This window comes from Panthera uncia, chromosome D1, assembly GCF_023721935.1.
Source record: "Panthera uncia isolate 11264 chromosome D1, Puncia_PCG_1.0, whole genome shotgun sequence".
NCBI classification, from domain to species: domain Eukaryota; kingdom Metazoa; phylum Chordata; class Mammalia; order Carnivora; family Felidae; genus Panthera; species Panthera uncia.
In genome coordinates, this window is record NC_064808.1 from 14,528,004 (window position 1) to 14,553,251 (window position 25,248).

General features: G+C 45.9%; 1 protein-coding gene across 2 annotated transcripts in view; it reads left to right on the forward strand.

Moving 5' to 3' along the window:
- The window catches only part of MTCH2 (mitochondrial carrier 2), a 19,472-nt gene extending 13,039 nt beyond the window's left edge, over window positions 1–6,433 (forward strand). For both annotated transcript variants that reach the window (XM_049617152.1, XM_049617160.1), the window contains 5 exons: window positions 1,109–1,202; window positions 2,256–2,303; window positions 2,964–3,031; window positions 4,322–4,397; window positions 6,228–6,433. In XM_049617152.1, the coding sequence (XP_049473109.1) occupies window positions 1,109–1,202; window positions 2,256–2,303; window positions 2,964–3,031; window positions 4,322–4,397; window positions 6,228–6,314 (373 nt within the window). In that variant the 3' untranslated portion in view covers window positions 6,315–6,433. The remainder of the gene's footprint in view (window positions 1–1,108; window positions 1,203–2,255; window positions 2,304–2,963; window positions 3,032–4,321; window positions 4,398–6,227) is intronic.
- Window positions 6,434–25,248: the final 18,815 nt, after the last annotated feature.

Here is a 25,248-nt window from a genome sequence, read left to right on the forward strand (position 1 = left end):
CCCATACATTCTTTTTTTTTTTTTTTTTTTTTTTTTTATTTAATTATATCCAAATTAGTTAGCATATAGTGCACCAGTGATTTCAGGAGTAGATTCCTTAGTGCCCCCTCCCACAACCCCTCCAATAACTCTCAGTTTGTTCTCCATATTTAGGAGTCTCTTCTGTTTTGTCCCCCTCCCTGTTTTTATATTATTTTTGTTTCCCTTCCCTTCTGTTCATCTGTTTTGTCTCTTAAAGTCCTCATATGAGTGAAGTCATATGATTTTTGTCTTTCTCTGACTGACTAATTTCACTTAGCATAATACCCTCCAGTTCCATCCACATAGTTGCAAATGGCAAGATTTCATTCTTTTTGATTGCCGAGTAATACTCCATTGTATATATATCCCACATCATCTTTATCCATTCATCCATCGATGGACATTTGGGCTCTTTCCATACTTTGGCTATTGTTGTTAGTGCTGCTATAAACATTAGGGTGCATGTGTCCCTTCGAAACAGCACACCTGTATTCTTTGGATAAATACCTAGTAGTGCAGTTGCTGGGTCGTAGGGTAGTTCTATTTTTAGTTTCTTGAGGAACCTCCATACTGTTTTCCAGAGTGGCTGCAGCAGCTTGCATTCCCAAGCCAAAACTATATTTAAGTCTCTTCTCTGAAGCAGGCACATTTTTGTCCCCTCTTGCTTATAGTTATTGATAGTAAGATGAACCATTGGCCAGAGCTCCAGGATGTATAGCTGGTCTGCATTTGAAAAATGGAAATTGGGTTGCTTGGGTGGCTCAATCCATTAAGTGTCTCAGTCTTGATCTCAGCTCAGGTCTTGATCTCAGGGTCGTGAGTTCAAGCCCTGTGTTGGGCTCCATGCCCAGCGTGGAGCCTCCTTTAAAAAAAAAAAGGGGGGGGAAATGGGAAAGTCATTAGAGATTAGCCTCTAGTATAGTTACATTACGTAGAATGAACTAGTTAGGACTAGATTCTGGCGGTCAGTGTCTTTTCAGTTCTCTAGAAGACTTTAAAATCTGTCTTTGAGAAGTGTTTTTATTGAGTGGATTATCTTTTTACTGATCACATTTTTTGGCTCTTATTTTTATTGTTTTTCATGTAGGGGTCTTATTCCTCGCCTCCTAGGTGACATCATTTCTTTGTGGCTCTGTAACTCACTGGCCTACCTCGTCAATACCTATGCACTGGACAGTGGGGTAGGTTGTGATCTTGATGAGATGTGCTGGTGCTGACTTTATTGTTTTCACTGGGCAGCTTGGGTAGCTTTAAAGTAAGGTGGTGGGTCACCTGGCTGGCTTAGTCTGTACAGCATGTGACTTGGGGTTTTGAGTTCAAGCCTCACATTTGGCATGGAGCCTGCTTAAAAAAAAAAAAAAAAAAAAAAAAGATAAAGTAAGGTGGCACTTTATTACGTGCCAGACTCATCATTATATAGCTAAACATTATCAGTCAACTTTTCAAAGGCTGATGGACTGACCTATGCTATTTACCATGAAAAGATGCACCTAAAAAGTCCTTAGGGTATGGCTGAGTCAGCCTAAGAAGTCTAGCCCTGTCTCTGTGTGCTGCAAGGAGATCACATCTGTATTGGTACATAATTTTGGAGGGCAGTGCAAAGCAGGACAGTTTTATAGCATATTAATGGTGTTTCATCTAATCTGAAGTGTTAATGGGACTCCTGGTTTGGGCTTTTTAGAAACCTTAGCCTGGGAAGTTTTGAGAATTAGCCTTTCCTGGAAGCTGCGGGCCTCTTTGTGCACTGGCAGCCCCATAGCATAGTGGGAAATAGAACACACACAGAGGGAGGACTGAATCCACGCTGTCCACTTCTAGAGTACGGAGACTTGTCTCTGCAGCATCTGGTGCACAGCTGGGTGTATGTAGAGGTAGTGACTTGTCCCTCAGGTGTACCACAAATGTAGTTTCCGGGGATTGGATTTCTAGGACATCAGAAAAGGTTACTTTTTTTTTCTTTTTTTTTTTTTTAAATCCTGGGTCTATCACATTTGTTCCTAAGCCATCGTAGTCTAATGCAAATTTGTCTCTTAATGTTGAATCAAGTTGATGATTTAGTTCACTGCCTTTTTATGGTCACAATCAGTATTTTATGTTTTCATCTCAAAATTAATTTTTAGGCTGTCAAAGAAACTAAAAATTTAGAGATCGAATATATTGATATGAGTGGGGACAATTAGCTGTTAGCATCATCTTAATTTTCTTATTCTGAAAAGGCTTTATTCCCGTTTTAGGTTTCCACCATGAGTGAAATGAAGAGTTATTCCCAAGCTGTCACAGGAGTGAGTTTTTTAAAACCCCCTTAACCTTCTAGTTGTGTTTTGTTTTCTTTTCAATTTCATCTGGGTCGTGTCATCACAGATGTCTCACAGGAATGTCTCTCAAGTTCATTAATGTTTCTCAGAGGTGAGAATGACCCAGGGTCCCCTTGTCACAGGAGCGGCATTAACAAGCCCACATGGTTTGGTCTATGCCACCGTGCCCCCAAGTCTCAGGCCTGCTGCTCGCAGCACCCCACTGATCCTGTACCGGACAACTTCACCCTCTTGAGTCTGTGGAGTTTTCCAGTAGTTGACTTCTGAAGTAACTTCCATCATTTTTGGAAGGACCTCATGTTTTCTTACTTTCTTCAGGGGTGTTTTGAAATGCTTCGTTGTATTTGATTGCATTTACTTTTTCTCTTAAATAATGTAATTCAGTTTTATTTGAAGGAGGACTCTGTCACGGTACGAGATGCCTTCTGGCCTTTTGTTAAAGTGTTGGATGTATCGGTATGTTAAGAGGAGGAAGCCTCTCCAGGCTCAAAAATGTGAGCTACTGAGAAAGCAAAGCTAGTGGTGGAGTGTTGCCCACAGTGGCGCTAGGGCTTTAAGGGAGAGGAAGGAAGAGAATAAAGATTCAGAATGACCTAATAACTTAGCTGTCTTTTTACCACTTCACAGTTTTTTGCCAGTATGTTGACCTATCCCTTTGTGCTTGTCTCTAATCTTATGGCTGTCAACAACTGTGGGTAAGTGCCCTGCATTTCTTATTCTAGTAGTTGGCTGCCTGTATGTCTGCCCGGCAGAGCAGTCCAGGGAGAAATTTGGGGAGGAAAAGTACAGTTGATGCCGTTACTAGATTTCCTAAATCTTTTCCCTGTAAGCCCCATGTACCAGCGGTGGCATCAATGTATGTTTTATTATAAGCAGCCGTCTCATATCCTCTGTTAGAATATCTCTCAAGTACTTACAGATAATATTCCCTTCCCTGTAGTTTAGGTCCTCTTCTGAAAAGGTGGGATTGTGATCAAATGACTCTATTTCTATATCTTTCCTTTATTTGAAGTCTTTATCTTCCTTTTAATGAAACTTACAAAGGTTATGTCAGGGGTTAAGTGGCAGCTTGTAGGGGCTTCATGGAGAAAGTAAGTTTCTTTCCTAGGGACTTCATGGAAAAAGGAAGTTCTAAAGAAAGAAAAGTAGGAGATTTGGTCCATAGAAAGTTTCTTTCTTTTTTTTCATGGGAAGTTTTTTAACCTTTCACTGTGTTGGTTGAGAAGGATGGATGGGGGTACGGTGGTGGACACCACCGATTTCCAGCTTCTGGACGCCGAGTAACGACCGCATTGGGCAGGAGTTTTGCCTCTTTCTTTAAGTCAGGACAGTTCCAGTGCAGTGCCTGGCGCCATATGCCGTTAGACATGTCACTGTTTTCAAACAAGGTATCAAATAGATAGCTGTGTGGAGATTCGAGCATAGTTATCATACTTCCTGTCATGTCACATTCTGGTTGTTTTGTGCCCAGTAGGGCACCTGCCACATCTTAACCCAGAGCGTAGTAAAAGAATGAGTTGAGGGTATTACTGTCCCTGACAGATTTTTAGGGAGGAAGAGATTACGGGTTATATCTGAGTAAAGTATGTAGTCACCACTGTTTAGATTCGTTGCCATATTTAGGCTCTGTTGAACATCACTTAGCTTTTAAGTCTCCTTGCCCTGCTTATAATTGCTGTGTTCTCGGATTATATTTGTTCACAAATTAAAAACCCAGATGTTTTAGAAAATGCCTAATTGGTTGACATTTCTGTTTACTTGCTGTTTCAAAACCTAAATATGAGGGAGGAAAATCCTTTTGGGATGCTTGCTCTTTTTTCCCTTTCTGAATATTTGTTTCATTAGAGCTAAAATTGTCTCTTGGGGAACTTTCTAGGTAAGAGAGTATTTTGACAAAGATTTATTGAACTCTTGAGAGAACGCTTTGTAAATGTTAATTTGAATAGCTAATCTTTTTTTTTTTTTTTTTTTTTCTCCTGTTTCAGGCTTGCTGGTGGATGCCCTCCTTACTCCCCAATATATACTTCCTGGATAGATTGCTGGTGCATGCTGCAGAAGGAGGTACTAGTGTCTTACTCTCTCTCTCCTTCCATTCCTCCCCCCCTTCCTCATCACCCCTCCTCTCTATTTTCTTTTATTTTGTTTTTGTTTGTTTTCTTAAATAACGTCTCTGGAATCCCAGGTTAATTTTTGTAGCTTACCCTTTAACTACCAATTAATGCACCCTTTCCAGTGTTCCATGTATCGCTCCAGCATAGTCATAAAATGTGCTGCTGAGAAGTCATCAGGAGGGGTAATGAGGAATTGAGAATCTCTGGATGTGACCTGGAAGCCATTTGAGCGATCACATTCAAATTACAAGTAGGGTCCAGGTAGACAGTTATCCTGGTGGTTAAGATGATGGCCTCGATTTCAGATTATTTTTTTCCAACCTCATCTTTTTTCTCGTAACTTCCCACAATCTCCTTATATATTCAGGTGTTTTCCTGCAGTAGAGAGGAAACTGAGAAACAAGAAGCTGTTTGTTTTACGACATTATTTGTCACAGTGATGTTGATGGAGCTGGCCTCTTACTTCTGGAGTGTTTTTAGAGAATGATTTTGTCCAGACTCCAGTTTCTGGGTTTGTTATTGTGAGGTGTGTCATCTGCAACCACAGGTCTCAGTCAGTCTGGCCAAAGCTTTATTAGGTTAGGAACCAAAATGGGTGGCTGTGTGCTGAATGTAACACGGGATCACTTCTAATGGCCATCAGTTTAAAGCTGTTTTTAAGCGGGAAGCACTTTTAGAGGATTGTGGAAGATAGCGTATGAGGAAGCTCTTTGTTGCATTTTGTTATGGCACTTGTAATGCGTGTGAGAAAGGCCTTTGTTCACAGAGCTCAGCCTAAACTATGAATGAAAAAGGCTTAAGTGCTACTGTAGCTGCCTTTTTGCCCAGTGTGCAAGCCCAGCAAGCCCTGTGTGAATCCAGGCTAGAACACGAATGATTGCCATACACACCTAACATGAACGTTCTGGGTTCCGTTCTGAGTCTTACACTCTCTATTGGGCAGTCTCTTATCGTGGTCCCCATTTAAAGGAAAGATGGCCTTTCTTTCCCTGCTTTCTAACTAACCCCCTGCTGTCGGAAGAAAGCAGATAGAAAATGTATTAGGGTATCAGACACCTTGTCGAGGGAGCAGTCAGTCCCATAAGTGCTTAGGACAAGAGCAGCAATCTTGATGGGGTATTTGCTATATATCAGGCATCGTGCTGAGAGCCTGTATCAGCTCGTGCAACTCTCAAAATAACCATATGAGGAGGATGCATAGGTACCATTCTTTATCATCCCACTTCCCATCTGAAGAAACTGGGACTTTGAACCATTAAATAACACTAATTATATAACCCAAGGTTATAGACTCTGTATTTGTGAGAGCGGGATCTGTGTGCAGCCAGTCTAACTTGAGTCTAGTCACTTAAGCTCCTAAGGTTATTACTTTAATTGTAACATTTTAGAAGTACTTCATAGAGACCTGACCATTCCATTAAAAAGTAAATAAAATCTAGCACTTGGCGAGTGGTAGGACTGTCTCTGCACTTTATATGTACTGACTCATTTGATAACCCAGCCGGCAAGTGGCAGAGCCAGAATCCAAACTGGGAATTCTGTTGAAATAAGTCAGAAATTCTTGCCTTACCCGCATGGCAAAACTGTAAGTTAGTTCCACGAAAGCTCGGCTTGAGTCAGAGTGCACGTTGCTGCTCTGTACAGTGATAGCCCAGTCTTTCCTGGCCATTTTAGTCACGTCTCCAGAAACGTGTCCAGTTGGATCTCTCTGCTGATTTGGACTGGCTGACCTCATGTTCACACTAGACTTTATTTGTTTTTATTTTATTTTTTTTTCCAGGGAAATATGAGCCGAGGAAATAGCTTGTTTTTCCGGAAGGTCCCCTTTGGGAAGACTTATTGTTGTGACCTGAGAATGTTAATTTGAAGATGTGGGGCAGGGACAGTGACATTTCTATAGTCCCAGATGCACAGAATTATGGGAGAGAACATTGATTTCTATACAGTGTGGCGCGCTTTTTTAATAATCAATCTTGGGAAAATGGAGGTGTTTGGTGTCTGCCTTTTTTGTTCTTTTTCCCAGCACTACGTAATTTACCACTGAGAGTTCCCCTTAGTTACTATTCTGAAATGGGATGTTTGTGCCTCAGATTCCTTACTTAGAAAACAAAAGTTGCATTTTCCTAAAGGTATAGGCAGGTGGTCATGTGACTTGAGTCTTAATTTTAAGGCTTTTAAAATGTAGAGTACATTCTCAAGAAAGAAATAGTTCTATAAAACTTAAGAAATTTAATAAGGTAAACTATGTGGGAGGTTATGAATACCTTTTCTTTAGCAGACCCTAAAACCTCAGCATCCACCAGAATCTGCCTCTCATTATCTGCTTCTAAGCACATTTGATTCACCCTCTCATTCTTCAAAAAAAAGACCATTGCTAAATTACCTTGGAAAATCTCTACAGGGGTATCCACTCCTTCAGTTTCTTATTGCAAAGTAATAAATTGTTGCCAACAACAAAAAAAGGGAAAATTACAGAGAACAAACAAGATTTGGAAAGGAAGCATAATGGCTTCTTTCCCCCCTCCAAAGAAATTCTTATCATATAAAATATGAAAAGCAAATACAGCAGCGGTAGCCCCCCCTTTTTTTCAGTAGCCCCCTTTCTTAGAAGTCTTTGCCGAAGTCCTTAAATTATTTTCATTGTATATAATTTTTCTATGTGATTATAATCTTATAATATTTTCTTCAGTGTTTAATTTTGTTTCTTTTTTGTTGTTGCCGAAGGTGAGTAGTTTACTTTTCATTCCTAATGATGCCCTTGGAAAGTGTACTTATAACTCCTTATCTGATAACGCAGACTTAAGTCCGCAGGGTTCTTAGGATGTTGACCATCTCGCATGTCATACCCTCAGTTAAGCATGTTAACATTTATAGGAGGAAAAAAATCACTTTAGAAGGAAATAATTTCAACTCAAGCATAAAGCTCCTATTTACTCAGGCCTTTTTAAAGCAGGTTAAAATGCTCTAAAATGAGAAAGCATATGGTTTCACTACTTAAGTAATCCACTGGATGTTGCCAAATGAGCAAGCACTTAATTTGCTGCTCCTCAGACTTCTCTATCAAAAGAGCAGCGCCCATAATATTAGTGTGAGCACGTAAGGGTGTCCTCCCTCCCTCAGGGTTTAGGAATACAGCCTGAAGTTCATGAGTAGCCTACCTTGAAATGTCTTTGATGTCTCTTACTTTGTTGCAAGAAGTAATGTAAATTTTATATTCTATTCAATATTATATGCATTTGTTTTAATATGAAAATGTTTTTGCATTACCCACTCCCCCCTCCCCAAAAAATCTTCAGTAAAGATGATCTAGGAAAATGTGCCATGTTTACTATCCTGTGGCTTCTGTGCTCATAATACCTGCCTGTTTCTAGTCGAGAAGCTTATTGGACTCTAAGAACCAGTCTGCCACCAGAGGGCGCCAAGACTTCGGTTTTGCCTATGCAAGTTGGGCCGTGAAAAATTTTAGGAAAGCCTGGGATTGCTCAAAGTGCTGTCCCATCAGTTAGTCTAACTGCATCCAAGGTATAGCTACAATAAGGGTACTATACCAGTGGTCCTCCATAATATTATATAAGCTGTTAACATAATGAAACATCTATAGAGTTTATTCAGGGGTTAGTTAAATGCGTGTAAGTATTCTTAAGATACACCTGCAAGAAATAATGAACTGACTCATTTTGTTTGTAAATAGTACAAACCTAGATAAAGATCATCTAGTAAGCTGCACCTGTGAAACTGGGCAAGTGGTTTGGCTTGGCAAGTGCTGAGCTAAGTTCCCAGGAAATATTCCCCCAGGGGGTGTGATGGTCATTGAAGCAAAGAATCTGGGATTTTCTGCAACTTTTGGAGTGGCTGTATAAACTGCAGAGTATAAGAGCAACCTTAGGGTGAAAGAAACTAACCGTAGCTCTCCATTCCAACTTCTTACTGATACCTAAGCATAACCTCGGCATTGCCTCTAATTTTCTACTCTAGGAATACCTTCCTTTCCCTCTCCTCATTGAGATTTTCCCCGTACGGTGAGATTCCATCCCGGTGCCATCTCTCTGTGAAGTCTCTCAGTCTCTCAGTCCTCCCAACCAGATGAGGTCTGCCTTCAAACTCCCCTGCCCCAGGGCTTGTAATTACAGTACAGACTAGTCTGACAAAATGGAAACTGCATCTGTTACTTACTTCTAAGTTCAAGGCTTACAGATTAGTGGCATTACTTCTCTCTGATCTGAAAATATGTGAAGAAAAAGAAAAATCCTCTTTAGCCCCTTAAAGCAGGCCCACTAAAACATCAGCCTTGCTGGGCTTTATAGAAAAACTAGCCTTTCACATAGCAGTACATGCAGTTGGTCAGTTTGAGGTCCTGTGGCAGGTTAAGGGAGCAAGAAGAGAGAACGAGTATTGGGAAGTCGTGACTGTCAGGCCTGTCATGTAAGTTTTCATTCTCAGAATCTTTGGTAGAATAAATATCCCCGCTTTAGAAATAAAATGAGGGGGGCCTGGGTGGCTCAGTCGGTTAAGCGCCCGACTTCAGCTCAGGTCACGATCTCGCGGTCCGTGAGTTCGAGCCCCGCGTCGGGCTCTGTGCTGACGGCTCAGAGCCTGGAGCCTGTTTCGGATTCTGTCTCCCTCTCTCTCTGACCCTCCCCCGTCCATGCTCTGTCTCTCTCTGTCTCAAAAATAAATAATAAACGTTTAAAAAAAAAAAAAAGAAAATGAGAAAGAAAATTTAGAAATAAAATTAGTAACTCACTCAAAATTACATAGGTAATTCTGAGTTAGATTCAGATCTGAGTCTTTAAGTCCAAGCTATGTTTTCTGCTTCACGAAGGCTATGAAATGCTGAGAAAACCAAAGAACATGCCTCCCACAGAGTGAAGTGTAGAAAGGTCTTGCCTCTGCAGAATGACAAATATGAGAAACAACCAAAAATAGAAATGATCGCCATTACTTTCCCAACCATTACAAAAGTTTATGTAGATGGAAAGCTGAGTTACCGCACAGTCAGCATTCCTAGGAGTACCACCAGTCCATGTATGTGGCCTCCTACTGTCTTTGGAGAATAACATCTCTGGAGAGTGATTTACGTGTCAGCTCCTCTGATGGATTCTTCTAGAATATCCCAGCATATTGAATGGGTTCATTCAGGCTGCCTCCCTAAGTGCCATAGTGATTTATGTCTTTGGAGTTTTTTGTTTTTTAGATACAAAGATACATGTTTTTCATCACCTTTAGGCTTACCTAAAGATGTCACATGTGACTTCTCATTAATTTTTTTTTTTCCCCTGTTGATCTCTCATCTTCCTGTCTCTTTAGACTTGAATGATCCAGAATCTTGCATTCTGGCTTTTGCCCTAGAGGGAAAGTTGTGAATGAAAGATTCTTTTGTCACCAACCAAAAAATACCTTCTTTCCAGGAAAATATCTTTGATGGTAATGGCGATTAATTTTATAAGGTAACTGAGTGTTTTCCTTCCAAATACCTTTGTGCATATCCAGCAGCTTCCTCGCATTTGCTGCCTAAAACGATGTCTGGAGGAGGGCCCCTAGCAATGCATGTGTGAAGCCTCCCCAACATGCCCTGCTAGTCTGCCGGGACTGTGTGGCCAGGAGCCAGAGTCTTGAAAAGCCCATTTTCCCTTGGTCTCATAAGTGGGTTCCTCTGAGGTCCAGGCCCTGACTGTCCTGGCTGGGTCCAGTGAGGCAGATTTTGCATTAAAACCACAATTGTTCTGGAACCACCTCACTGCAACCCTGAAAAAGGATGCTTTCAAATAGATGCAGATCAGTGCCTTACACCTAAATGCGGTGGGAGAGCAGACAGCTTAGAGAGCAACAAGGAAAAGAGGGAGAGAAATGTGAACCCGGGGTGCTGGTCAAGACGCCCCACCTTCCTGAGAGGGACAGTGGATGATGGAATGAACCTTGTCCCTCCGAAAGCCTGCAGCATGGCAACGGGTGAGAAAGTCTCCAGCGCCAGCTCCTGTCTTGCTAAGGCAGCCAGAACGGACTCTTCCAGTAACACTACATTTTCATGGAAAACCTATTAGGTACTGCGGTTTGTTTCCAGAGCAGCAGAAGGAGCCAGAGGTTAGATAGGGACAAGAGAGAATTGTACCTACTTGCTTCCTATCCAGTCTGCGGCCCTGCCCTCCTGGCGTCAAAAGACTGGAGAGAATGTGCTTTGGCTGAAAACGAATAAGGAGGGTGAAAATGGAAAGAACAGAGCCGCACCTCACTTCAGACTGCTCACCTCCCACTGGAAAGCTCCATCTCATGCCTTTCCTCCCCCAGGAGGCCCACGTTTAGAGTCTGCAAGTGCAGCGCTCAGTTACCAAGTGCACAGCCCGCACGTAGTCGGTCCTGTGCTGGGGGCAGCGGGGAACCGAAGGCGTGTGACAAATCCCGTCCCATGGCACTTGCTGGGCAGTGAGGGAGGGGTGCAGTATGACAAGGACATAAAAGCTAGGGATGTTGGGAGGATTAAACGGAACCATGTGTGGAGCAGCAAAGCCTGGTGTGCTGCAAGGGCCCTCCCCGAATCTCCACGCCCGCCGTGTGGCTTGCACAGAGCAGCCTGCGTGCCAGCAGAAGCTGAAGCCAAGCCCCGTGGGATCCACGGGAGGGCACGCTCACAGCCTGTCGGGGGGACTCGGGGAGGACTTCACTAAGGAGTGGCGTCTGAGGTGGTTTTTTTAAGGACATTCAGGATCCTGGGAGCAATTTCCAGCCTTGTCACTTAGCAGCCGTGCGGACTTGGGCAAGTCTCTTGATGGTTTTAAGCCTCGGGCTCCTCGTCTCTAAAATGAGAATACTACTTTTCTTATTGGAGTGTTAAATGTAGCGCGGTGTCTGATGGGGTACATTTGGTTTTGGGAGCTGTTATTTAAAAGATTAAAAGGGGGGTGCTTTACAAGTACAGACGATAGGGACAGGGTCACAGGGTCAGCAGAACCTAGAGTTGAGGGCAAGGGACATTGCGTCTCTGTCAGCCCCACCCTTTCCTCTAAGCTGTGTTTCTGCCACGGAATGAACACCCAGAATGGACTCTGACGTGGGACGCAGTAAGGGTTGAATGAATGGACGTCCTTCGGGAACCTCAGACCGAGATACATCTGAGCCCCTCTCCCCAAGCCTGCCCTGGTGGTGCTTGCATTCTCGAACTTGACTCGACCCTTCGTGGTCGCCCTGTTTCCCAGACTGGAAATCCTGGAGAAGACTTCGAGTCCTCTCTGCCTCTCCCCCTGCTTCTGAGAAGTCCCAGCTGGATTCCCAGAAATGCCTCTTGACTTTGTCATCCCCGCAACCCCAGCGCCCGGGTGTACGTCTCTGCTGGGCAGCAGCCTTCTATCTTGTCTTCTGCCGCCAGCGCGGGCCAGGAGGCACTAACCAGATAAAGCTGGGGCTCCACAGCGCGCCCCGGGGCGGGGGGATGGCGGACCCCACGGCGTCTCTCTGCCTCCACGGGCCTCCAGCGACGGATAAAATGCCCTTTTTGACCCAGCTGCCCAAGACTTCCCCTCGCATCCTTAGATCATTCCACCCTGAGCACGAGCCAGTCCCAGTTTTCCTCCTGCCGCCTCCCCTGCGCCGCACATGTTTGCCTAGCAGCAGCTGCTCTCTGTTATCTTCCACTGAAGCTTCGTGCAGGCGGAGCCAAGCTGAGAGACAGGGATATTTATAAGTAGCAAGTGGGTGTCAACTTCTGCAGTCGCCAACGTTTTAAACAAGCCTGATTCCACCTCTCCTCCATTCGAACTTTGAAATTCCCGTCCACCTCCTCCTCTCCCATCTCTTCCCAAAGCCTGCGGAGTTCCTGTCCTCGATAAACCTGGAGACCTTGGTGGCTAAGAGATGTGATGTGGGAAGAAGTGTGGGAGACACTAGTGAATTCAGGATCTGTAGACCGGTGGGCAGAGTAAAAGGTATTGAGAACTCACATAAATGTACCTACCACCTAATAGTAGGATTGTTTCGGTGGTCTGTTTACATGTCCTGCCCGTGTATTAGCCCACACCCGCAAAACACCCACGTAAGCAAAAATCCCCAGGTAATCCCCGTTTTCCTGCGGAAAGCGAAGCTCAGAAGGGTTATGTCGCCTACTCCAAACTGGTAAATGACAAAGCCGGGATTCAGACCTGGGTCTGCAAGTCTGAGGAATTTCTAAGTGTGCCATGTATATGCTAATTTTGTCTGCATAAATACAGGGGAGCAGACTTAAATGAGGAGTCAAACATGAGACCTGATGAGAGGGAACTCGTGACTCTACAAGTGAAAGGGTCAATGGCGTAGGTCATGCTTGCATACTCAGAAGCCCAGCAAACTGGCTTCATTAAGAAAAGGCATTTATTGGCCCACGTCACAAGTGGCCAGTGGTTAATCCAGCGGTGAAACACGGGCATCAGGGTTCCCATTCTCATCCCTTCGGCCCACCGGCCCGTCTGCCTGGTTTCCCACACAGGCTCCCTCGGCATCGCAGCAAGAAGCCAAATGACAGCTCTGCTCACGTGATTTCTTAGAGCTCGTAGTTCCAGAGAACAAGCAAACATCTTCTAGGGAAGCCCCAGTAAAAATCCCCTGGAGGACTTTGGCTCAAAACACAGGTCAATCTGTAAACCACTCAGTCTGTCTGGAGTACTCCACCACTCTCCTGGCCAGACCTGGGTCACAGGCCCAGCCTGCAGGGGTCAGGATCCAGGGTCCACCCCCACTGGAACTATGTCCTTTGAGCTCGAGGAGCATGGCGCATCCAAGGAAGGTTCTCCAAGTAAAGACACCACAGCCTGACCAAAGGAAACAGTTTGAAATAGAAAGGGAAACAGTCCACCAAGGGCGTATATGCACCTCTGAAAACCCATGAACCTGAGATGAGCACAGGGGTAGATGTGAAAGCTGTGCACCGGAATGTACACAGATTATTTCAGTCACCCCGTCAGCCAGATAATACCATTTGTTCAGGCGTGCAAAAGTGGAGCTCAGTTTCGAACAACTTGCTAGTAAGGAACTGCGCTAGAATTTAGACCCAGATACGTTTGACTCCAGATCCTGTGCAGTTGACTCTGCAGCTCACTGCCAACCTGGGGGAGACCAGTCACAAGGAGCCTTTGAGTGAGACTGACAGATGAGCGCTTGGGAGCCCTGTCCCCAGGGGAGTTCACTCCTGACTGCCCGGCCGTGCTCAGACGGCAGGGTGGCACCGGGCTGGGAGAGCCCCTGCTCTGGCAGCCTCAGCCCCGCACAGCTACTAGCTGAGCAGCTGAGAAATGCTTACGTGCATCAGTACACTTTCCTCTCAGTGGGAAGAGAAAGCTACCAGGGAGCTGCCCGCCCCCCACCCCCGTGCTCACTTTTCCAACCAAGGGAATGAATTGCCTGGTGCAGCTGGTGTCCCAGGGACCACAGGAGAAAGTTGGTTGGAGAAGGAACGGCAGCGTAGGGCATGGCATGAATGGATGAATCGTCTTAGAAAATCAGTTGGAAAGGTTGGAGAAAAGTTACGATCCCACGTTTAGAGACTTCAGTGGGCATGTGGCATGAGAGGGATAAAAGGCTCTAAAATGGAAAATTAGGACGAGGCCTCTGCGGACATCCTTGCACAGTAAAAGGCGGTGAGCTGAGGAGACCCGACTTGGCTCTATAGAAAGCTCTCTGACAGACCCAAACATCAAAAGGGAGGGTGTAAGAGATGGGAGGAAGGAAGGGAAGTCCTGGACAAATTGAGACTTGGAAAAGGTGCAGACAATAAAAGATGCCTTTGGTTATGTTCAGAGCGAGAGGAATAAAGAGAGAATTTATTACATAGGGTTCCACTTGGGGCTGAAGGTGTCAGGTTAGCAGTCAGAAAGCAAAACACTCAGCCCCGATTTGCTTCATTCTCCCCTGTGGAAAAGCATTACTAAATTGGGTCGAGTAAAGCAAAATATAATTTAAAGGACATCAAAACTCCAAATAGAAGGTAGTAAGAGAAAAACCCAAGCACCTCGCCATTTAAAATGAGCTGCAAGTCCCAGAGCATTGAAAAGCCTTTGCAGATAAGATCCTGGAACCCTTGCCAAGGGAGGTCAGAACGCGGGGGAGAAAAAGAAAGAGGCCACAGTGCCTGAAGGTTGCAGATGTGCTGACATTGAGAAAAGAGGAAAAGGTAGATTCTGGAAACTCGAGGTAGGTATATTTGAGGTGAAGTCCCCCCGGATTTTTTCTAGAATGTAATATTAAACTGTGGGCTTGAGAACACCTAGAAAAAGAATTGGTGCCTTTGCTAAGAGCAAGATATGGTAGATGACAACACCAACCATAATCTATTATTTATTTGGATGGCCACTAGGAAAATTCCCTGTATGTGGTGTGCCTTGTTTCCAGTTAGACATCAGATGTTTCCCGACTGAGGAGACAGCTAGGGAAACCGTGATCTCAGAGATGGCCCAGTCAGGGGGATTTATAGCCCGTTAATCACTGTACCCCTCCCTTTCCCCCCAGTTGGTTACTCGCTTGATGCACATCTGGGGAGAAATCTTACAGTTCCCTGCTTCTGACTGTGCATTTGGTCAGCTCAGTAGTTTTCCGTGCCTGCTACACTCACCATATTAGCAGATGGCACTGCTATTGGGAGGGAAAGTTAACATTTGGATGTCAGAATCAAGATTCTAAAATATCTTGAAAAGGGGGGGCTGAAACTAACGGGATGAATTAACAAGCAGTGGAAACACTTGCGTTTCTTTTATCTATTTATTTTAGCTTAAAACAGTACAGCTGTATTGTCTTCTAGTTCTGCAGGCCGCAAGCCTGGAGATGGGTCTTAACAGGGTTCAGATGGAGGGGTCGGCAAGGCTGCATTTCCCCTGGAGGCTCTAGGGCCGTATTATGCCACCGCCGTGCCAAGCTTCTCAAGGCTGCTGTGTTCCTTGGCTTGTGGCTTCTTCATCCATCCTCAAAGCCAGCAGCGTGGCATTTTCCAGTCTTGGAAAGACCTGCATTTAGATTTTCTTTTAGTTTTTAATCGGCTGCACAAGCACAGAGTGAAGGAATTTTGACTTGACGCTGGTGCCCGTGGAAAAGGCTGAGGGCTTCCAGCCAATGTCTGTTGGAACAGAAACCAGTAGGAATGGAGTAGCTACCAGAACAGACAGTGGTTTCTCCCCACCCCTTCTTATTTTAGGTGCAAAAGGATGAGACTGAAAAGTAACTCTCCCTCCTTATAACCATGCCTCCCTCCCCAGGAGGACTCCGCCTCCTGTTAATGGTTTATAGTAGATCCCCTGAGAGGTAGTCGATGCAAATGCATCCCCTTTTTTTTTTCACCTAAGTGATCGCATACTGTATACTGTGCACTTTGTTTTTTGTTGTTTCTTTTTTTTCTTAACAGTAAATCTTAGACATTGTTTTACATCCCATATATGAAATGATTCGTCATTCTTCTGTAAAGGGCGCATAGTATTCTATTGTGTGGAGATATATCAGAATTTATTCAGTGGGTCCTCTGTTGCGGGACGTGTATGTTATTTCCGGTAACTCTGCAATGACAAACAATACTACAGTGAAGAACGTGTCATTGCAAACGTGCGGGCAAGTATCCGAGAAACAGCTTTCGAGAAGTGGAACCACTGAGTCAAAGAGCACGTATACTTTTAAATTTTGTAGGTATTGTCCAGTTGCCCAGAACTGTTCCAGTTGACGCTCCCACTAGCAGTGTATGAATGTGTTTTTCCACCTCCAGACCAATAGTGTGTTATAAACCTTGCTGTTCTTTGACAACCTGAGAGGGTCGAAAAAATAGTGGCATCTTACTGTGATTTTTTTTATTCTAATAGTTACTTGTAGTTTCTTTTTTCTTTACTATATTTTTTACCACTTTCCCACTGAGTTGTCTTTTCCTCAGAACTCTTTATATACTAAAGACATTTGCTCTTTGTGATATGAGTTACAAATATGTTTTCCTTCTTGTAGTTTGTCTTTTGATTTTGTTTCTGGCAGTTTTGCCATGTAAATATGTTTCTCTTCTGAGCTGTAGGAAAATGGATCCATTAATATTTTTTATGACTTCTGGATTTTGTGTCATACTTCAAAGTTCTTCACTCTGGGGGCACGTGGGTGACTCAGTCGGTTGAGCCTCCGGCTTCAGCTTAGGTCGTGATCTCACTATTAGTGAGTCTGTCAGCACAGAGCCTGTTTCAGATCTTCTGTCCCCCTCTCTCTCTGCCCCTCCCCAGCTTGTACTCTCTCTCTCTCTCAAAAATAAGCATTTTTTAAAAATTATTTTTAAAAAAGTTCTTCACTCTGAAATTTAAAAAAGTTATCACTTGATTTCTTTCAGTCAGTCCGTTTTTGGTTTCATTTTTACATTTGAATATGTGATCCATTTGTTACTTGTTTTGGTATAAGATGTGATGTATGGATCCAACTTATCTTTTTTCCAAATGGCTACACATTGTTTACATACAATTTATTGATCCTGTGTCTTTTCTTCTCTGACTTAAAATCCCACTTTTAGGGGCGCCTGGTTGGCTCGGTCAGAAAAGCATGTGACTCTTGATCTTGGGGTTGTGAGTTCGAGCCCCACATTGGGTGTAGAGACTATTAAAAATAAATAGACAAACAAACTTAAAATCCCACTTCTATAATATTCTAATTCCAGTATGTATTTGAATCTAATACTGGATTTTACATTCCATTCCACGGATCTACATCTTTTGATACATTTGAGAGAAATTGTAGTTTATTGATATTTTAAATTACATTTCAAATGAAATCAATAAATGTTGTAAAAAGTTTGGGACATAGAAAAAATATACGGAAAAATAAACATCACTGAGCCTACCATAAATAACTAAATATTTTGGTGTTTATTCATCTGATCTTTTCCTACGTAATTGTATTTTTACCGAACTGATGATACTATGTAAGTCTAATTTTCCATCCACAAAATCTTGTGTGATCTAAATGCCCGACGTGGAACCACTCATCATCTTACCCAGACTGAGTCCACTCCTCCTTCACTCTCCTCCCAGATAACCGGTGCAAGAGGTGGACTCTTCCAACTCCTTCCCCACCCCTTCATTCTAGTCCCCACACCCTCTTATTTTCCCTTCAGAGACTCACAGGCCCTAGACTGTGAAGAAGACTCAGAGAGGGGGAACTAACTTGTAAAGGCTAGAATACTTTTAACTGCAAGAAACAGGATTCAGCGCACTTGGGTGGCTCAGTCGGTCAAGTGTCCCACTTCGGCTCAGGTCACGATCTCACAGATCATGAGTTTGAGCCCCACATCGGGCTCTCTGCTGTCAGCACAGAGCCCACCTCTTCGAATCCTCTGTCTCTGTCTCTTTCTTCCCCTCCCCCACTTGTGCCCTCCCTGTCTGAAAAATAAATACACATTTAAAAAAAAAAAGAAAGAAACAGAGGATTCAATCACAACGGCTCAACCAAAAAGTGGATTTCTCCTCTCCCATAAGGAGAGGTCCATAGATAGAGTGAATCCAGAATGTGTTAAGTCAGTGGCTCGGTGATATCATCAAGTACCATGATACTTGACATCTCTGTCCATTCTGTCATCCCCAGTGTATTAGCTTTTGTCCCACACTTTCCCCCACATGGTTGTGAGATGGTGGCAGTAGCTCTAAGCATCGTCTTCTCACAAAAGGTTACATAAATCCAAGAGGAGAGAGCATGCCCCTTCCTAATCCCATATTGCCCAAAGCAGGAGGTGAGGGTGGTTAGGAAATGTAGGAGGGCATTTTTGGTTGTCACAATGATTGAGGGACACTCCTGGCATCTCGTGAGCAGTAGCCAGGAATGGTAGACGTCCTATCATGTTTAGGACAGTTGATAAAGTGAAACATGAGCTCTCATTCCTTACAACACACACACACACACACACACACACACACACACACACACACACTGTTTCTACATACAAAACAAGCTTTTTGCATAACTTTAATGTACACTGGATTTTCAAGGAATATAACTTCCGTGTAAATTGAGGAAGGGTTGTAATTTGTTTTGTCTGAAGTTTCACCAAGAATCATTCACTGTTTTAGACATAATGATGGTACTGGGGGCTCTGGACAGCGCACCTTTGTATCCGCCTGTGTTTGTAGTTGTTGCATTTGTGGTGATTCTACGGAAGATTCTATGCTAGAAGTATGAACGTCCATCTATTTGGTATTTATTCTAGTGTGGCAATGTGAAAGTATTTGCGTTATTGAAAAACATTTTATTAAAATTGTTTTTTCTCCTTTATATCACACTTGGAGCGTTACCTTGATTTTTTTTGAAATTATGTGCCAATAGACTTCATTCTCTATGAATTTCATTTCAACGTAGGAAAGGAGGCATTACAAAATACTTGCAATAAAAGAAATTAGGTCAGACAGGATTGAGATCCACTGGCTACCAGAATAAAGTCTAGACAGCTTAGCCTGGCACTTAAAATCCTTCATGATCAAACTCAAAACCTATTTTTCTGGACCTGCCTCCTGGCAACATCCCTGGAGTCCGTACTACAAGCCACACCAAGATTATTCTTCATTTTTCAAACACACCAGGCAGTAGTGATAGCACATACTGAGTGCTTACAACAGGCCGGGCTCTGTGCTGAATGTATTTACACTGAGTGTGTAATACTCATATGTGCTTTACATTGAGTATGTCCTTCAATGCCGTCAAGACAATGAGGTACAGATACTTTTCTTGTCCAAATCTCACAAGTGGGGGAACTTGAGGTCACACCATTAGCGACGGAGCTGGGATTCAAACCCAAGCCGTCCGATGCCAGTCACTGCTCTTTACCATAACTGTATCGCCTCCTGGGGGATTCCCCTGCTCCCTGTCCTTTCTCCAGGATGCTTTTCCCATCTCTTGGACCCCTCAAGGTCTAGCGCAGACTTCATGACTTCTTTAGGTGCCACTTCATTCATTATCTCTTGCTGACTCCCTCCGCTTGGAATTAGTTTGTTTTCCCAGTGCTCCCACTGCACTTTATCGGTGTTTTTTTCCTCTGGCTACTCTTTTTTTTTTTTTTTTTCAACGTTTTTATTTTATTTTATTTTATTTTTTATTTATTTTTGGGACAGAGAGAGAGCATGAACGGGGGAGGGGCAGAGAGAGAGGGAGACACAGAATCGGAAGCAGGCTCCAGGCTCCGAGCCATCAGCCCAGAGCCCGACGCGGGGCTCGAACTCACGGACTGCGAGATCGTGACCTGGCTGAAGTCGGACGCTTAACCGACTGCGCCACCCAGGCGCCCCTGGCTACTCTTTAAAAAACAGGTGGCAATGATAAATTGCTCCGTGTCACTCATGTCTCTCCCTGCCCCTCCCCTCCTCCTCCAACCGTCACTCAGCTGGGCTGTGGGCAATGTTCATGTCCCCAGCTCTCCCCAGCAATCACCCAGGACCCTCCTGACCGGCCACTGGCTGCCACCGCACTGGAAGACACAAGCAAAGTGATTCAAACCCCACCCGCACCGCTGCCGCCACGAAACACGCACACGCGCGCGCGCACACCCCCCAGTCAGAATCAGAATGCAATGCCTGTCCTCAAAGGACACTATTGTCAGAAACAGGGATCGACATGCCACGGGGCCACAGGGATACTCTCCCTTCCCCACCTTGGCAGGACATACCTTTCCTTTCCTTCTCTGCCTCCTCTCCTTCCCAGCACCTGTCACTCCCTGAGGCTCCTGCGAGTCACGGAGACCTAACTGTTGTCTCCCGCCAAGGCCACTGCCACCACTGTTTTAGCTCATGGAAGAGTGGGTCTTGTCCCAGCCTTTTCCAATTGAAAAGCTGACATTCACCCCCAGGGATGTGTCACAATGTCAACATACAGCGCTCCATGGCCAAACGTACGGGATTTGGGTCTCCAACGGTCGGGAGTTATTTGTACCTCCGGTTTTCTCTATCAACATGGACCAAAGAGAACTCGCGCCAGCAGCTCAGAGAATGAGCCTGGGTTTGGGGAGAACTGTCCCACGTCTTCATCCCAGTTTCAGCCCCCAGTATTCTATCTGCTGCTACAGTAACCCAAAAGTTACAGCTCCAAACAATCCTTTCTACCCCCTGTCAGCCTGGCACATAGTTGCAGGCAGGGTGGCTGGGCACAGAGTCGTCTTGAAGGCTCCCTCAGACCGTGAGCAGGCGACACTGGAACCCCCGCTAGGGTCAGGGCCAGCTTCTTGGGATGCAGCCTTCCAAGGGCTCAATGCCTGGTTGAATGCTCTATTGTCACCATTTAAATTCTTAATTTGGGGGGGGGGGCGCACCTGGGTGGCTCAGTCAATTAAGTGTCTCACTCTTGATTTCAGCTCAGGTCATGATCTCACAGTTCCTGAGTTAAAACCCCAAGTCGGGCTCCACACTGACAGTGAGGATCCTGCTTGGGATTCTTGCCCCCCACCCTCCCCCACCCTCTTTCCCTCTCTCTCTGCCCCTCCTCCATGCTGGCTCTCTCTCAGAGTAAGTAAACTTAAAAAAATACTTTAATTTTTTTTAATGTTTATTCATTTTTTGAGAGAGAGAGAGAGAGAGAGAGCATGGGGGAGGGGCAGAGAGCGAGGGAGACACAGAATCTGAAGCCGGCTCCAGGCTCTGAGCTGTCAGCTCAGAGCTCAACCCAGGGCTTGAACTCACGAACCGTGAGATATGACCTGAGCCGAAGTTAGATGCTCAACCGACTTAGCCACCCAGATACCCCCCCCCCCCGAAAAAAATAAATTCTCAATTTTTGAACAAGAGGCGCAGCATTTTTATTTTGCACTGGACCTTGCAAATCTGGGAGGTGGTCCTGGGGGCGGCTGTTGGCCACCACATCTACATGTGGCCTTTCCATGGAGCCTGGGCTTTCTCACATCATGATAGTTTCAAGATAGAGCCTCAGCACCAGGCAGAGGCAGCACCACCCTTTATGACCAACCCAAGTCCTCCTCTTGGGAGTGGCAAGGTCACAGAATGAAAAGAGCATGGGGGGGTGGGTGGGAGATACTGTCACAGCTGTCTTTGGGAAATGCCATTGTCACATCCGGCCAGGAGCGGGTCACCTCCCCATCCAGGGCCTCAACCTGTCTATCTGCAAAAGGAGGCTGGGGGTTCAGTTCCCCCTCTGGGAAAAGGCCAAGGCAGAGTTGGGAACCTGATCCTCACAGCCAGTCCCAGCTCTCCCCGGCTGGGCTCATTTCCCAGGCACTCAGGAACTCCTGGAACCCTGGGCTTTGGAGCCGGAAGCCCTACCCAGGAGCGCTAAGTTCTATCCCCCTAGTGGGTTGAAATCTCTGAACAGGGCGGAGACTCTGCGCCCTGACATCTGTCTCTCCCGCCGGCTTCTCTGCGGGGCTAACAATTCCTCCTCTACCATTTCTCCCTGGGGCGTGTTGTTGTCTTTCTCATTAACTTCCCCTCAACTCCCAGCAAGGTCCCTAGTCTCTGAGCTCTGCTAATTCCCCTGTAATCCACCGGCAAACCAGGAAGCTAATTAAATTGTGAGCTGGTGCGGGTGCTCTCTCTCTGTCGCTGAGTCTCACTCTCTCTCCCATCCGTGTCCTCCCTTGCTTTTCCTTTCTGACTACCCCGTATAGTTTAGATTCATCTGCACACTTCGAGTGTTTTCTTGCAGGTCTCCCTGGTTTGGTCTCCTGTCTTTCAGCCAGAGTAATCTTTACGGCTCTGAGTACTGTCCCCTCTGCTGCAGGATAGCCCGAGCTCCTTAGCTCGGCATTTAAGCCCACACAGTTCACCTGCCATAGCTTCCACTCACAACCCCTTCCCTCCTGAGCTGAGCCATGCGAGGTCTCCTCCCCAAGCCCTGTCTATGTCACCTCCACACCTTTGTTCCTATTCTTACCTTTGATTGGATCCCACCCCTCACTCTTCCATCTCACTGTCAAATCCTTGCCATTATCTAGAAATCGCCTTCTCAGGGCGCCTAGGTGGCTCAGCAGCCTTGATTTCCACTCAGGTCATGATCTCATGGTTCGTGAGTTCCTTTGAGCCCTGCATCGGGCTCCTCACTGACAGCTTGGAATTCTCTCTCTCTTCCTCTCTCTCTCTGCCCCTCCCCTGCTTGTGCTCTCTCTCTCTCAAATATGAAAGAAAGAAAGAAGAAAGAAAAAGAAATTGCCTTCTTTATAGGGCACCTGGCTGGCTCAGTTGGTGAAGCATGTGACTCTTGATCTCAGGGTTCTGAGTTCAAGCTCCATTTTGGGTGTAGAGCTTACTTAAAATTTTTAAAAAGAGGGAGAGAGAGAGAGAGGAAAGAAAGAAAAGAAAAAAGAAGAGAAAGAGAGAGAGCCTCCTCTGGGACATCTTCCTTAATCCTCCAGTGGAATTTCTCCCTCTCTGAGCTCTTGTAACACTTTGTAGCTCCCTCTTGGAGCTGATCTCTTTCCACCCACTATGATTCTTTCAATCCACATCCAGCCGCTCCCACTAAATGATTAGCTCCTAGAGAGTAGGGTCTCTAGGTGTTTTTCATCTCAGCTTCTTCCTGAGCACCTACCTAAGACTGCACCTTAGAACACTTCATTGTGTCTCCTGGCCCAAGATGGCAACTGGGGCTCCAGCCTTCGTGTATACATTCCAAAAAGGGGGAAGAGAAAAGGGAGGGCAAAATAAAGGGCCTCTGAGCTGAGTCCATCCCTTTCAAGCACTTTCTCTCCCAACAGCTTCTGATTACACCTCCTCGACCATGCCTAGCTTCAGAAGAAACTGAGTACCTTGTCTCCCTTCAAACTCAAGAGCCCATCCCTTGTTTTACAGATGAAAATGTAAGACCCAAAGAGGATCAGAGAATTAGGGAGGCTGCTGAACATAGTAGTTAAGGACCTGGTCTTAGAGCTAAACAGACCTGGATTTGAATCTTGCCCCCACATATAACCTCTTCATTCCTCATTTGTAAATGGTATGTACTTCAGGAGATGTTAAGAAAATTAAAGTAATGGATGTGAAAAAGCACTTACCACAGTTTAAGACCCAGTTATTGTTCATTGTCTTAGTTTGGGTTCCCCCCAAAACACACCTTGAGACAAAGATTTGGGTGCAAGTAGTTCAAAAGGTGATCCCAAGAAGCAGGGTGAAGGAGTGGGGCAGTGAGACAAGGAAGGGAGGAAAGCAAATAAAGCATACAGAGATGAGTAGGTTTTTCACATGGGCAACTTCAATTTCATGCTAGAGTCTCTCTGAGACTGGAACATGTCTGGCAATTGGGAATTGTCCTACCGAGGGATTGAAACCTGGAGTGTTTATCCCCTGGACCCTGCTTGGTTTAGGGTTCCCTGGGGGATGTTAACTCACCCTGCCTCATGCCCTCCCATAGGCCTGTGACCCAAGCTTTTCAAACTGGTGAAGGGGACAGTCATGATCTAATGGGGACTAGACAGGTGTTTTACCCCAGGCCCCAAGTACCCCCAGGGCTCAGTCCAAAATGTCTCCATTCATTTCTTTCCATTGAGGCACGTATTCATTCGTCATTCACCTAACACCCTGACGAAAACTTAATAAGCCCATTATCATTATCAATGCCTTCGTGAGGACTAACCTGCATCAGACTAACTGGGGTCACACAAGTTTTGAGAGTTCCAGAAGGAAAGGTCCAGAGGACAGAGGGCTTCACAGGGCACTAGGCTTCTCTGGGTCCACACACAGGGTCTGTGGCAGAGCAGGGACTAGAGCACAGGCCTTCTGTGTCAACCAGGTGCAGGTGGAGGGCATCCGCTCCTGGCAGCTGAGAACGCGGCCTCTTCTAAAGCCATCCACTCAGTCAACACCTGCTGAGTGCCGGGTAGGGGACAGCTCCACAGCTGTTGTGGAGATCAGCAGCCCCGATGAGGGGGTCCAAGAGGGCTGCAGGGATCAAAGCCCAGAGCGGAGGACTTTGGGGGCCTCTGATAAGTGCTGAGGTGCGGGAAGACACCTGCTCCCAGCCCTGATGTCCCACTAGATTCTGCGACGCTGGCCCCAGGTAGGCAGGCTGGCCCTCTGCAGACAGGCCCTTTTGAGCCCTCCCAGTGCCTTTCTCAACCTTCTCCCTTCTTGCAGGCGCCCTGGAAGCAGCCCGCTCAGCCAAAACCCAGTTCTGCCCCAAGGATCCCTTCCTTTGCATCCCCTCCCCAGGGGGTCCAGGCTGACCCTTTGGTGTCTGGGGGCTTGGTCTTCCTCCTTCCTTCCTAAGCAGCAATGGGAATTTTGAGATTCGGAGGTAAGGAAGAAAAACGAGGTCACTTTAAGCCCTTTCTTTACTGGTGACATTGACCCATTTTATCCTGCTCTTCCTCAGACCCCCCTCCTCCAGTGTCACTCAGTCTGGACATCTGTCCCAGCCCAAATCTCACCTTCTACTGTCCCTGCAGCCCAGGGGCTTGTCTAGTCGGTGTCCTGCTGCAGTCCCCTCTCCTCAAACCAGACAGGAGGCTCGCCTGAAGAGTGCCCTGGGCCACCCCCAGTTTGGCCTCTGCCTCAGGCCTCAGTTTCCCCATCTGCTAACTTGGGTTGATGATGCGTGTTCTGTGGAGCCAGAGGGTGAAGCTCTAGGGAGGTCACGGATGAGGAAGAGCCCAGGGCTCTGCACAGCCTGCGCAGGGGCCTCTTCCGTGCGGTGCCCCTAGGCCCTGCGCGGCCCCCCTTCCTCGGCGCGCCCCTCCCTCTCCCTTCTCCTCCCCTCTCCCCCTTCCAGCCGCTCCCCTGCCACTCCTCCCGGCGGTCTGCTCGGTTCGCTCTTCAGCCGTCCTTTTTCCCTAGCGTCTCGCTGCCCCGCGCCCGCCCCGGGGTTCCGGGGTCCCGGGGTCCCAGCGCCCCGCAGCCGCCGCCGCCGCCGCCGCCGCC